The sequence below is a fragment of the Oryza brachyantha genome, chromosome 11 (assembly GCF_000231095.2).
Source record: "Oryza brachyantha chromosome 11, ObraRS2, whole genome shotgun sequence".
Classification (NCBI taxonomy): domain Eukaryota; kingdom Viridiplantae; phylum Streptophyta; class Magnoliopsida; order Poales; family Poaceae; genus Oryza; species Oryza brachyantha.
The window spans coordinates 3,307,386-3,320,086 of NC_023173.2; the positions used below are offsets into that span (position 1 = coordinate 3,307,386).

General features: G+C 39.5%; 1 protein-coding gene across 1 annotated transcript; it reads left to right on the top strand.

Moving 5' to 3' along the window:
- Positions 1-6,485: 6,485 nt before the first annotated feature.
- On the top strand, positions 6,486-11,543 carry LOC102704653 (lipase-like PAD4). Its single transcript, XM_040528905.1, has 5 exons — positions 6,486-6,595; positions 6,804-7,179; positions 9,128-10,329; positions 10,419-11,190; positions 11,290-11,543. The coding sequence occupies exons 1-4, from the start codon at positions 6,561-6,563 to the stop codon at positions 10,783-10,785; spliced, it is 1,980 nt and encodes a 659-aa protein (XP_040384839.1). The 5' UTR covers positions 6,486-6,560; the 3' UTR covers positions 10,786-11,190; positions 11,290-11,543.
- Positions 11,544-12,701: the final 1,158 nt, after the last annotated feature.

Genomic DNA, 12,701 nt, shown 5'->3' on the forward strand with positions numbered 1-12,701 from the left:
TCAGTACTGGTATTATACTGTTGCACTGACTCCATTTTTTCTTTGTTTAGCTATTCATGCTATTCCAATTGGGATTTTTTATTTATTATACATTTTTAATAAATAATTTTATTACTAAATTTCAAAGAAAAATATTTTCACCGTGTGAATTTTTTGGCCACGTCAATATTGGTGGCGTGGAAAGACAACACTATCACGTAAGCTGGACAACACCATTAACACTGACGTGACAGTGTTGTCCTGCCATGCTAGTATTGGCGGCGTTACCAAAAGGTTTATACGGTAAAAATATTTTTATTTGAGATTTAGTAATAAAATTATTTATTAAAAAGGTTTAAAAAAATATAAAAATCCTTCCAATTGCCACAACTTGATGTGCCAAGATGATTGTAATTTAAGGCAACTGGGATAAGATCTTGCTTGGTGATGAGTGATGATGATGACTCATGCAACATTCAGCCCATCGCGTGTGCTTCTTTTTGGATCTTTTTGGTGTAGCTATCGAAAGAATCCAGCAGACATCTTACATATAAAAAAGGTATTATATCAGAGAGGAGAACTTCACTTGCCTTTCACGCGTTTGTTTCGCGTGGGCGGCTTCTCTTAGGCGCCTCTCCTTTCTTTTCTTAAGCATTGCTTTCAACCACTCAAAGACCTCATTTTGCTCAAGAATGTGCCTGACGTCATACTGATGATGTGCTACTAAAATTATTGGGTTTGTTTGTTATACTTTTTCGTCTCATCCATTTAATTTGGCATGGTTGGGTGGTTTGAGATTTTGGATGGATGACTTTACATGTTTGTGTCAGCATATCTAAGATGAATCATCATATAATGAATTGTTAATGACACAACCGTTATCTCCTGTTATTTATTTGTGTATTGATGAGGGAGAAAAATAGATCATCATTTCTCAGCAAATAAACTATTATGAAAAAAATTAAAAACCAGTTCATAAACTCCAGTAAACACACACACACACAAACAAAAATGGCTACAATCTGAGCTACAAAAATTGGTTCCCTGTAAAATTGTATTCCCATCACCAACAAGAAATGCGAAGAGGAACATGACAACCGCAATTACCTCACTGGTAGGGAGTCAGCAGCATCCACAACACATTGTGATGCCATTCAGATTACAAAAGCTCCAAAGCACTGAAGGAGACTTCAACAAGACTTGGACCAAGACTATACATACCTCTCCATCACTCTATTTGCATATGTCCTAGGGTTGGGACACACCAGGACATGGCTGCCATGTATTGTTTGTTTTGTTCTTGAGGATCTTGACCGGCTTTGCACTGTGCTTAGCCGTGTCATCGCCGACGCCACACTCCATGAATCATCATCATCATCTTTCCAGCCGACCTCACTCTCACAAATCACAATCTTACAGGTCCATCTTGATGTAAATCCTATGGCCCTTTTCAATTGATAACCATAGAAATGAAAAATAGATTAAAATAGTAGTTTTCTAAGAAATTCATATGAAAATTTTCAGAACAAAATGGATGGAGGAGGTCACACTCAAAAGGAGATGGATTGATTGGGCCCGCGTTCGGTGGAGATGAGTAAGTTAACTTACATGGCTCACAAAACGTTGTAATAGATTAGTACATGATTAATTAATTATTAATTATTTAAAAAATATAAAATAGATTAATATGATTTTTTAAAACAACTTTCTATAGAAAATTTTTATAAAAAATACACCGTTTAGCAGTTCGGGAAGCGTGGCGCGAAAAACGAGAAGGTTAAGTTATCTTACCCGGTGGAGTGAACGCGACGGATCCTCTTGTACCTCTTGATCGATTTAAGCCGCCCATCTGGTGTTCGTAGCCTGATCGAACGGCTCAGGTGTGGATTAGCATCATGGCATGGCATTGTTTTACTAGCCATTGAGGGTATAATCTAAGCACTGACTTCACTGTTTTACTGCCCTAATGTTCATTAGTCAGTTGGTCCAACATCTGTACATCTGCAGCAGTAATGCCTCAGTCCAAGGAACTTGTAAAATCCTCGGATTTTTTTTCACTGTTTGGCACTGACTTTGAATCATAAATTGGCAGTCTTCGCTGAGGGATGGACTGAAATCGACACAGGGATGCATCAACAGCTGGGTTTTGAACGAAGACCATGACCAAATCTGCACCTAGTCAAGGCTTTTGAAATTCAGCTACATCTATCATGATGTAGTTCAGTGGTTGACAGTATGGGCCTTTGTCGACAATAGTTAAATAGTTTTCCACCCATGATTGTCACCTGTTTTCAGGCTTATGTGTTATATTGACATATGGTGTGGTATCATCAACTGTAACTGTAAGGAGGGCAAACGATTAATTCCTCCAAAATAAGAGGGTGGCAAATTGAAAGATGTATGTTTTGCCTTCTGGTTATTTTTCACCTCTCCACTGTGTGATATTCTATGTTTTTTTTATTTTTTTAGAGAAGGGTATTTTTACCTGGCCTCTATATCTACTCGGATATATGCAGTTATTTTTTTTTATTTTAGGGACATTTCGGCAACTTAGCCCAAGTAGGAGACTTAGCATCTCAAATACCAAATCTGAAATTCATGCTCATATGAAGATTTGAATCCAAGACCTTAGGTGCTACTCAGGTCACTGCAACTCCTAGGTTAAATGCCCTTTCACAAATGTGTGGTATTCGATATATCCTTGTAGGGTTTGTTTAGTAGTACTAAACTATAACTGTAGAATATAGCTATCAATCTCATCTTTTCATTTATGCTTATACTTATAAACTAAAATTTAAATTTTTAACCATAATTTTAGAGTTTTTTTAGGTTTTTTCACTGAAGTTTATTTTCTAGTATTGACTTTTAAATCACTAAGAATACATATAGAACCGTTTTATTTATAAATTACTTATTGTTTACAAATATACCATTTGACTTTTTCAATGAAAAATCCAAATAATCACCCTCTAGGTATCGGAACCTTACTTTGCCCATCTATTTGAATCACCCTGGCCCGCTCTTTTTTTTTGAGCAAAGCAATTTGGTTGGACTCTAAGAGCAGGTACAATAGCCTATTTTAAAGAGATAATAGATAAGAGAGATGAGAGGTTGGCTACTAATTTATAGCCAGCTGCATATGGACTCTAAGACGTAGTGTATATATGATATGTGGGACCATGTACTAATATTTTGTGAGTAACTATTGTATGAATTAACTATTAGATTGAATATAGATAAATTAGAGCTAACAGTTGGCTATACTATTGAACTTACTCTAATCTATAAAATACGAATAAGAAAGCTGGAGCGCTAGCACGTAGGCCCTTAGTTTCTAGGGAATTAATTACTTAATTACCAATAATGCAGCGGCATGTCATGTCATAAAAATTGATTGTCATACATCTTCAGAATAAATACACATTAAAAATTGCTCATATATGTATACTGCCAACTTAACAATTAATTTGTATGAATTACCGTTTTCTGTCATATCCAATTTTATGGTGTTTGCAGTACACTCACCTTACGAAACATCTGTGTTGCCCCTATAGTGCAAGCTAGTAGTTACCTAAAGATATTTTCTCGCTTTTATTCTTTAGCAACATTCCAAAGGAAAAAAATGACAACGATTTTGATCCTGAACATATGGCATGATAAGAATATGCTCCAGACTGTTGATGTAATGCAGTCACAATACATCATCCTTAAATATTTAAATTCAGCTTGCTAACAAAAAAAATCACCTCATCTTTTCACTTTGCTTAGGCTTATAAGCTAAAAATTAAATTTTTAACTTTAAACTTAGAGTTGATTTTAGAGTTTTTCATCATAGTTTATTTTCATACTTTGATTTTAGATCGTTAACCACGCATATATAAAAGAATTATTTATAAATTATTTTTTATTTATAAATATATCGTCTAACTTTTTCTTAAAAAAGCCAAAAGATGAATCTAGCTTTTCACATCCACACGGCAGAAAAAATAATTAAAGGAAAACAAAAAGAAAATGAATAATAAAAGGAAAGAAAATGCCGGTAGATCCAGAGAATTTAACAGTATTCAATGCAGTAACTGTCAGCGACATGTCTTTAGTTCTTTACCCCACCAGTCGATTGATACATCAAGCACAGTGTATTCTAGAAGGTGTAGCTATATCACCTAATAATAATCTAAATTATTGAAGATGAAGATATTATTTCACTGGAAGGGGAGAGGGACTTGATCCATAATTCCGCATAGGTAATGTGATTCAATGTTAGACCTTGGCTAGTTCCAAAAACTTTTTTTTAAAACATCACATCGAATCTTTAGACATCTAAATGAAGCATTAAATATATATAAACATTAAAACTAATTATATAGGGAAAATCGTGAGACGAATCTTTTGAGCCTAATTAGGACATGATTAGCCATAAGTGCTACAGTAATCAACATATGATAATGACGGATTAGTTAGATTCAAAAGATTCGTCTCGCCATTTCCAAATGGAATCTGAAATTTATTTTGTAATTAGACTAAATTTAATACTTCAAATATATGTCTAAAAATATGATGTGATGTTTTTTAAAAAGTTTTTACAAATTAAAGAAGGCCTTAATCGAATATCCTATATACAGAGGAGTTACACATAAAATATTGAGCTCCATCTATTTGAAGTTCAATTAGGCGTCATCTCGCATAAAACAGTTTAAAGTTGGGAAATAAATGCAGACTCCAGATAGGCACTGTGGCTGCGTTGGTTTCTTCAAATTTTCTAGTACATTTCTTCTGGGCTTTTTCACGCGTTTTCCGAGAAAAATTCATCATCTTATATTTTTAAAATAAATTTTAACTTTCTGTAAACTAATTTTTATCATTTATACCATTAAATAAATATCACAAAAGTCAACGAATCTTTCATGTTCATCGATAAAAAAAACACAGGCTATATATTTGATCAAACACATAAGTACACGGACCACTACACACTTCATATGCACACATCCACTACTGACAGTAAATCTCTAACCTCACTAAAAATACTATTAAAGTATATCTATATATTCATAACATTTATATATGCTAGAATATAAACTCCGGTGGACGTAGTCATGCAAAATAAGCTAAGCTCTAAGAATGAGATGATATATTTTAACATAGTTCCCCATAATTTGAAAATATTTAAATGAACAACATGTTCTCAAAAATATATTGTGTCCACACCATTTTATTTTTATTTGATTGCCTATAACAAGTAGTACGGCGAACCTGCTATCTTTTCGCTTATGCTTATAAGTCAAAATTTAAATTTTTAATCTTGAATTTAAAATTGATTTTAAGGTTTTCTTACTGAAATTTATTTTTCAGTATTGACTTTTAAACACTTTAGAATATATATATATATATATATATTTATAAATTATTTTTCGTTTGTAAATATATTGTTTGACAATCCTGCAACTAAAAATAGCAATAAAGTATATGCAGTGTCTTTTTTTGAGCGTGTGTTCACACTAACCCTATGCAGATCTGAGCCCAACCGGATTCCATATGTTATTGACCTACCAGAATGCAGTACGTCATTGTCGTAGATCAAACGGATGCTTAATATATTGAGATGTAGCATGTGGTGAATTTGACCCAACATTAAAAAATAATCACTTGAGATAGAAAATGACGACTTTTAAAAAGACAAAGTTGATCAAGTTTTCTAATCAAACAAGTACCTAGTTTTCATTACATTAATATATACATAATGTTGATTTCACAATGGAGAGTTTCCACAGAAGTATCCACCATAAAGGTAGGGATCTTCACAAAATATTTTGGATGAGAATTTGATATGCCAAAGAATTCTTCGGACCAGACAGAATAATGAAATCGGTACCACTAGGGCTGTGTTTTTCTTTGGTTGATTTTATTCACAAAATATTTTCTATCTATAAAAGTTTTATTCATAAATTATTTTTATTTATAAATATGTCTTTTGACTCGTTCGCTAAAAAAGTGAAACAATGTCCCTTATGTTAGGCATAAAGAGTAGTACGTTTTTTTTACAATCACACATGTATAAGAAAAAAATTTCTCAATAGCCCCGAAATATTCTCACCAAACTTTATTCACTAAAACATAAAATGAGTCCTCATACCGCTCAATTGATTATATTAAAAATATTTTCTTTAACTCTCTACTCTCACTATAGAGATCAAGGTTCCGCCACATGTACATACGAAAACTCCAAATGCTCGATGCATATTCATAGAAAGTAACACAACGTCAACACCTAAAGATTAACTTTTCCTCAGGACTGCAAAACCAAAACTTCACAAGTGCCTGATGCAAAATCCACCGAATTATTTGACCAAAATGGCAGCACAACCACAGTTTTTTTTCAAGAGAAAAAAATAAATTAATGGTAATAGTCAATCAGAGTGCCCATGAGAGCCCCCCATCTACCCTCCCTTGTTCTCCCCCAACACTCCAAGAGAGAGAAGACCACCAAATTAAACTTGACCACTTCATCCCCCCCCCCCCCCCCCTCTCTCTCTCTCTTTCTCTCTAGCCCATTTCTTGGAAGCTCACACTGCCCCCCAGCCATGGAAGATGCCAGGGGAGAAGAGGAAAATTCGATGTAAGTTCCAAGCTCCCTTCTTTTTTTTTTCTTCCATGGATTTTCTTCTTTCTTGGCGTATAAATACTCTCTTCTTGCATCAAACCGCGCGAGAAAGCTTCCTCCTTTGGCTTCTTTTCGCGCCCAATTTGGGTGGGGCGAAGAGAATGGTGGCGGAGTCCATCCAAGAAAGCTGATGAAATGCTATGCCTCTTCTCCCCCTTGCAAGGTTCGAGACCAGCCATGTCCTCGGCGCGCTGCTGGCCTCCTCGCCGCTGCTGGCGCGGGCGTGGGACCGGTGCGTGGCGGCGGCCGACGGCGGCGGCGCGTCCTCGCTGGGGTTCGTGCACGGCGGCGGGGACGGGGGGCCGGTCTACGTGGCGTTCTCCGGGATGCAGGCCGCGCTGTCGGCGGCCGGCGCGGCGGTGGCCGGCTGCGGCGGCGCCGAGCTGTTCAGGCCGGTCGGCCTCCGCGAGGACGCCGCTGGGCGGTTCTTTGCGCCGCTGGTCGCCGCCGAGCCGGAGGACGCCGACGGGGAGCCGGTCGCCGTGCAGGCGCTGGCGCTGCAGGGGTTCTCGAGGCTGTGCAGCTCCCCTGAATTCCAGGTAATTGACCAATTAGCTGAAAATATCTCGAAATAATCACCATCTGATTGTGCATTTAAGCTCCCTAATCACTCCTCCTAATTCAGTGCTCTCGTTAATTTTCGTCTTTGATGATCTGATGTTTTTCTTTGGAATTAAATTGAGTACAAGTTATGGTGATGTTGATGTGTCTGTCTTTAGTTGGTTGCTCTGTCCTTATGTTCAGACTTAGCATATGAGGCTTGAGGAAGGCAGTACTGTGATCTTTTTGTTTTATTATTTTAAAGTCAATGATTCTGTTTATCCAATAAATGATTTAAGAGTCTAATTGGGCAAGGAATTTCAACAACATTATGTGGAAGTGGAATCAAAACAAGGACAGGAGCAATCTTCAGTGAAAATAATGATAATGTGGGGATTGAGTGACTTGTACCCTTCAGTTTCTTCCTCCATAGGCTACTTTGGATTTTGGAAAGCTGTAATTTTTCCGACTTTTGCGGGAACTGAACTGATCTAGGTCATGTTACCAAATAAGATGCAATTGCTGCGTTTCTTATTCTGCGACTTATAATTTTTCATCTTTTTCTTGTATTGCCATCTCTTTTTTGGTTGACCACTTCAGTCACTGGTTTGTTTGATGAAATTGGTCCCTTTTACACTAGAGTTTTTATATGCATGAGTTTATCTCGGAGCTCGTAGGACGTGTATATGTGTTGTAAAGTGTACAATCCCTATCAATCTAGGCCGCCAACCCAGAGCACAGATGCTATGCACCTGTCTTTTTGTGTCGACTGAAACAAAAAGTACGGCACAAATGGCACATTGGCACGTTTGGCAGCAACTGAAATGTTTTATTTTGCCATTGTGCGGCCTTGTTTAGTTGCAAAAATTTTTTGGCAAAAGGGTCACGTCAAACGTTTGATCGGATGTCGGAAGAGGTTTTCGGACACAAATGAAAAATGAATTTCAAAACTATGAGACTAATCTTTTGAGCCTAATTAATCCGTCATTAGCACATGTGTGTTACTGTAGCACTTGTGGCTAATCATGGACTAATTAGGCTCAAGAAATTCGTCTCATGATTTCTCTTATAACCGTGTAATTAGTTTTTATTTTCTTCTATCTTTAATGCTCCATTTAAGTGTTCAAAGATTCGATGTGATGTTTTTGAGAACATTTTTGGGGAACTAAACAAAGCCTTTGTTGTCACTTTCATTTTGATACATCTGTGGTGGCCCATGGGTGACAGAGAATGATTAAGCATGCTGAATGCAATGCATGATTGAAGGTGGCCACTGGCAACGTTATGTGGGTAGGGATCTGAACGTAATGTTTTTAGCTGGGCAGATCTGAAAATTCTGTGCTGGCATGTGAAAAATGAGGATCCATGAAGTGTCATTTGTCTTCAAATGCGAATAATAAAGGGTTGATTATTGATGAATGGAACCTGAAGTTCTGGACATACTTGGTTTCTGGATGGTAGTATAGATTGCAGGACTACTTTTGATAGATGTACTTTTCCTATGCATCTCAGAGACGAAAAATCTTGGATATGAAAGAACCTTACATTATACTGAGAGTAGAATGATTCAGATGATTCTTCAGTTCTGTGAACACTTTAGTTGGTTGTGAGACATATCACCTTAATTCCTCTCTTGTTGGTGATTTCGGTCATGTTTATCCTGTCTCCATCTGGTGTTATAACTTCTAGTAGTATCTTGATGTTTCCTTTCTTAATCAACTGCATGCCCTATTCTCATTGACAAATTATCTTTGTCTCCTTGATATTTTTTGTTAATTCATCGAGGATATATGCTGATGTCTGCAGCTTATCATTTTAATCTGTTCAATTGTATCGTTAATGCTTGTTTTCTCCTCATGGGTCTAACCTATCTTGATGCTGCATTTTTAGAGTAAGAAAAATGATTAGATCGCTTACTAATTGCATTGCGTGGGGTTAACACTGTAGGTGCTGCTGAACCAGATCAGGGGCAAGGCAGTAGTGTTCACCGGCCACTCCCTCGGAGGCGCCATTGCCACCCTCGTGGCGCTGCACTACCTCTGCACATTATCATCAAGCTCAGCATGTGCCCCTGCTCCTCCAGTGCTATGCGTCACATTCGGGAGTCCACTGCTCGGCAACGAGGCCCTGTCTAGGGCCATCCTGCGTGAGCGGTGGGCTGGCAACTTCTGCCATGTGGTCTCACAGCACGACGTTGTCCCAAGGCTCCTCTTCTGCCCACTCAATGTCACCCCAGCACACATTGCGGTCGGGCTGCAGCTGCATCAGTTGCCGGTGCGCGCCCGCCGTGCAGCCGGTGTGGTGGCCACGGTCACTGCACGCATGGCTGACACCAACCAAGAGTCACTGCGGCAGCTGATCCTGGAGCACGCCGGTGCAGCAGCAATTGAGCAGAAGCTTGCCGCTCCGGTGATACGTGGCGGGAGCCCATACCGGCCTTCTGGGGCATATGTCCTGTGCTCCCCCGATGGTGCAGCGTGCGTCGACAACCTGACAGCAGCGGTGCAGATGCTCTACGCAACGTTCGCCGCGTGGTGTCCTCCAGTGACAGGCGCAGCGTCACCGGAAGCCGCGCACTCCTGCTATGGCGACCTCGTGGTGAGCATGCCACACCACTTGCTGCTCAAGCGGCGCCTGGACACCACAGCCACCGTGCCTGCCGCATCCAACTACGATGTTGGCATCTCCCTTGCACTGGAGGCGTCAGGCATTGCCGGTGAAACCACAGAGGCAGCACCGGTGCGGCATTGGCTGAAGACGTCGAAGCGTGTGTGTCGGAGCCCGAGCCTGAACTGTGCCAGCCTCGCGAGGCGGTTGGGACGGATCACGCCCTGCCGAGCGCAGATCGAGTGGTACAAGGCCTCATTCGACGGCGATACCGGCTACTACGACGCGTTCAAGCAGCGACTATCGCCCAAGAAGTTCAGCAATGCCAACATGAACCGCATCAAGCTCGCTCAGTTCTGGGATGGCGTCCTCGCCATGCTCGACACCAGCCAGCTCCCCTATGACTTCCACCGTCGCGCCAAGTGGGTGAACGCTGCCCACTTCTACCAGCTCCTTGTTGAGCCGCTTGACATCGCCGACTACTACCGGAACAACCTACACCGCACACGCGGCTCCTACATCACCCATGGCCGGGAGAGAAGGTAGCAACAGCAGTACCACCGGACCACCATTGTCAATTCTTGATAACCCATGGACTCCATGAGGCTTATGCATTGCTTGCACTCTATAGGTATGAGCTATTTGACAAGTGGTGGAACCAGAAGGGCTGCACGGGTGTTGGCACAGGCGACACCTCAGCCGCCATGGCAGCGAGGAGGAGCAAGTTCGCGGGGCTAACGCAGGACCCGTGCTTCTGGGCGAAGGTGGAGGAAGCACTGGAGCAGGTGGAGTGCGCCAAGAGCGAGCGCGACACGGCGGTGCTGGCAATGATGCTGGAGCGCCTCCACAAGTTCGAGCGCTACTCCAGCGAGCTGGTGGAGAACAAGGATATCTCCATCGACGTTGTCGCGCCACAGTCAAGCTACTCCCTGTGGGTGAACGAGTGGAGCGAGCTCAAGCTCCGGGACGAAGTCAGGACAGTATTGTTTCAATTTTGAAGTTGAAACATCTATAAGCTAATTTGATTAATTAATTAGTTAGTTTGTTGAGCATTTGTCATCTAGTTTAGACAGATGAATGAGTGTTAGCAACATAGTATAGGTGATTGTAAATATGCTTAATCTTGTAGAGGCACTGCACTATGATGTATCTGTTCTTCATGTTGAAATTTGCACTACCTTGGAGCTGATTCACTTATCTTTTCTTCTGTCAGGAGTTTGCTTCATCCAAAACCTGTATGGCCGTATGCATATTTTTGTTACTATGGATATCGCCAAATGTGGATAGTTTGGTGACACAGACTTGTTGGAAAGCATATATCTTGCAGGTTTTCTGAATTCTGACCAAAAAAATTGTGTGCTGGGTTGGATTCTTCTTTCTTCAGGTTGAGCCACCGGTGACTGGTATGAGACTATGAGTATGACCAAGAAAAGGTCTTCATGCTTGCCTGGATTTGATCTCCATTTCTTTCAGGAGTTAAGAGTTTGCATTCTGAATTTCAGAACTGTCTGAGGCTCTAGATCCAGTCTGAATCGTTCCAACCCCAGCTTGGAAATTCTTTCAGGAGCACGGAGTTATTTGGACTCATGATTCGTAATTTCATACTGTTATAAATTTTACTGTTCCCCCACCCAAAAAAAGGTGTACTTTACTGTTGCAAGTTTGACATGTAAAAACACAATTGAGCAGCAGAAGTCTGCGAATTTCGCACCAATCGTTCAAAATTTTGCATTATTTCATCCATAATTTTCAGATACAAGGAGTTGGATTGCTCACAGCTGCCTGTCTTGATGCGCCGTCGTCATCCTTCCCACGCCCTATGCTCACGCGTCCCCGCCGGAATGCTTACCCTTCGTCTTTTCGTTTATGCTTATACTTCTAAACTAAAATTTAAATTTTTAATTTAATTAATATTTTTTCAATAAATTATTTCAGTCTTGGCTTTTACTACTCCGTTCCAAAAAAAGAAGATTTCTGGGTTTTTTAGCCTGAACGTTTGACCATTTGTCTTATTTGAAAAATTTATTAAAAAATTAAAAAAAATTAGTCACACATAAAGTACTATTTATGTTTTATCATGTATTAACAATAAAAATTTTAATCATAAAACTTTTTCAAATAAGACGAAGAGTCAAAAATTCTTAAAAAAAACGCATAAATTCGTTTATCTTAGGACAGAGGTCGAGATCACTAAGAAAACATATAGTACCTCTGTTTAATAATGTAAGATGTTTAACTTTTTTAGTTGCAATGTTTGATCATTTGTCTTATTTAAAAAATTATGGAAATATCATTTATTTTGCTCGTGACTTACTTTATTATCGAGAGAATTTTAACCACGACTTATTTGTAATGAATTTTTAAATAAGACAAATGATAAAAACGTTGTAACCATAAATCGTTTGGTTTTTTTTCACAAAAATATCAAACAATCACCCCGTAGTGCCGCCGACCGAGACCACAAGGCATTACTGGGATTCAGTGGCCATGGGCCCAAGGCCGGCGAGGGCTGGCCGGAGCAGTGTGGCCATGAAATCTCAAAAGAAAGGAGAGGTCCTGGAGATATGGAATTACCAATTTTATAGGATCTAAGATGTAAATAAGCATGAATGTCCAGCTTCAATCAATCCAGGCCGTACGGACGTAATCGACGGCTAAAGTAGGAGTATGCAAACACTGGATTTATGCAAATAGCCCCTGTTTTTGATGGTTCACACTTCACATGAATAGAGCATATTTACATAAAGGTCCTTACACGTCCGTTCTAACACAATACTCTCTGGTTTTTTATTTGATGCGGTTGAATTTTCGATCGACGTTTGATAGTTTATCTTATTTAAAATGTTTATGCAAATATATAAAATTATAATTCTTACTTAAAGTTATTTTAGTAATAAATCAAATCATAACAAAG